The 2,554-nt window shown below is 31.2% G+C and overlaps 1 protein-coding gene across 1 annotated transcript; it reads right to left on the reverse strand.

The window, feature by feature from the left end:
- Positions 1-1,366: 1,366 nt before the first annotated feature.
- Positions 1,367-2,077, reverse strand: LOC117910682 (zinc-finger homeodomain protein 1-like). The gene has a single exon (XM_034824796.1). It carries the CDS (start codon positions 2,016-2,018, stop codon positions 1,551-1,553), a length of 468 nt encoding a protein of 155 aa, XP_034680687.1. The 5' UTR covers positions 2,019-2,077; the 3' UTR covers positions 1,367-1,550.
- Between the last annotated feature and the right edge of the window lie 477 nt (positions 2,078-2,554).

Below are 2,554 nucleotides of genomic sequence, written 5' to 3' on the forward strand. Positions count from 1 at the left end.
TTTTGAAAACAATCAAATGAAACTTGTTTTGTACCAACAACCACATAATAATAATAATAATAATAATATAAAACTTCTTTGATACTTAGAAAAATTTTAATAAATTTTATAAAATGTTAATTTTGAGGATAATGTGATGGTATGATTTTGGTCCCATACTAAATATCTAGGTAGAAGCCATTAATATTTATAACTAAATTATGAGCAAATAAAGTTATTAAAGAATTGAGATATAGGCATATGAACAAATGAAACTTAAATTTATGAAATGTAAATATAAAAGGAGCAAGAGCATTGATAATATATAAAGAAATATAACTTATTTTGATGATGCAATTACTCTTAGTTGAATGTCACTTTTGGAATAGCTAGAGATGGTCGCCCAGCCCCATCCCTAATGGAAATGATTTGAGATAAAGATAAAACAGTTTAAGATAGGTATGAGAAGTTTTTAAAAACTTCATATGAGTTGAGATATGACTTTATCTTCGGTTTCAATTATACATAATTTTAAACAAAAATTGTTTTAATTGATTTTTTTTTCATTTTAATTTTTTTAATATAAATAAAATATTACTTTTCATAAATACATTATAAATATTTTTAATATTTCTTTATTTAGAAATCATACTTATTTTTAATAAAATATAAATTTTTAAAAAAATGATTTTTTAAACTGAAAAAAAAAATAAAATAAATAAAGGGAGCCTCGCACCCAATTTCCATTCCTAGGTATCGATTTAAGTGTTAAAAAAAATTGAAAATCCTGAACGAACAATTAATTTTAAGAAAGTAGGATATCAACAAAACATGCAAATTAAAAATAAAATAAAAATTAGGAAGTTAAAATCTTTAAAAAAAAATTCCCATGAAAATAAGAAAGGTCTTATCAAAGGTAAAATCAATCTTGAGTGCCCTTTTGTTTGTTAGCATGGATACAATGGATAATTCCAATATTTTTTTTTTTTCACAAAATTTAATGCTACTATCATGAAATAGAATAAAGATTTAAAATAGAGCGTCATAATATTACTACGTTTGTAGTCTCCATCAGACTTTTCAGGGTTAATACTATGATGTCAAGTAACATTCAACTAATTAAGAAGAGTAATGATGATGATTAGTAAATGATTAATATAACTTGAACAATTTAGGCCTTTTCTCAACTTTCTATATGAAAAAGTAAAGGAAAAATAAAAAAGATCATCCTTAGAAATATTAATTATTATTATTTTTTAAATATGAAATTAATTCAAAAAGAAATTATGTATGAACATTTATTTTTTAAGAAAAAAAATTACTTTTGGAATCATCTTGAATTTCTAGGGAATTAGAAAGATTAATTCCTACACAAGACACTGGCAATCATAGCACTAATCGTCAAAAATATTTGATGATATGATATGGTTTTTAAAACATTAAGCCTGGAACTATTAGCAAAGAAAAATAGACAAAGCATCGCATCATAGGTAGGGAAAAAAAGAGCATGAGAAGAAGTAATACATTTGTCATAATTCTGTCTTACAGATCTGGATGGTGGAGAATGGCGTCTATTGAGTGAGAGTGGTAGAAGCAGAAGACGAAGAAGAGGAAGAGTTCTTGTGGTTGTGCATCCAAACCTTGAAAACCTGCCTACTCACTCCAACTCCTCGGCAGAACTTCTCGATCTCGTCCTCTTCCTCCTTCCTCTGCATCTTCCACCTTATCTTCTCAGCAAAAGCTAGCATCTTCTCCTTCTGATCTGCCGTGAACTTCGTCCTTAGCCTTTTCTTATGGCCCTCGCTCCTCTCCGACTCCGGGGACTCCACCGCCGCAGCGCTCTGCTGCTGCCGTCCCTCGGCGAAGGGGGTACTGGAGACGAGCTTGCGGTGGAAGTTGCGGTGGCAGCCACAAGCAGCGCAGAGGAGGCCGCCGGGGGAGGTGGCGTCGAGTGTGAACTCTCCGCAGCCGTCGGTGGCGTAGCTGCCTAGGCTTGCGGCATGGTTTCGCAGGCATTCCCTGTAGAGCTCGCCCTCCATCTTTGTGATGTCTTAGTGTGTGACCCAGCGTATGTCTTCATTCCAAACTTGCATCATGGCCTGTTTGATAACTTTTTATAATCAATGGTTGTGGGGAATCTGAGGATGGGTCGGATTTCAATTATGCTTTCAGGTCGGTCCCAGTTTTTACGTTGTCAAGCCTTCTACTTATTAATTGCAGTTACTCTCCCATATTGCTTCCCTCCCTGTCTATGTATTAATAACAGGGCTTCTTTCTTTTCCTACTTTTCCTCATCATGTTGTCCTTGTTGAATTACACATCATATATCAAGAAATAGAGATGGGTATGTTAATATAATAATTTTTAACGTAAATAAAGAATATTTGTTTAAAAATGCTGGTTTGGATTGATTTAGGTAAACCATCCTGGTAACTTAAAATCACTTAATAATTTTATTTAAGTTATTAGATAAATTAAATATATTTATTAAAATAACTTAATGATAAGGTTAAAAACAACTTTAACTAATAAATAAAAATAATTGATTTATTCTTAAATTCATATTTTTATTTTA

This window comes from Vitis riparia, unplaced genomic scaffold, assembly GCF_004353265.1.
Source record: "Vitis riparia cultivar Riparia Gloire de Montpellier isolate 1030 unplaced genomic scaffold, EGFV_Vit.rip_1.0 scaffold814_pilon_pilon, whole genome shotgun sequence".
Taxonomy (NCBI): domain Eukaryota; kingdom Viridiplantae; phylum Streptophyta; class Magnoliopsida; order Vitales; family Vitaceae; genus Vitis; species Vitis riparia.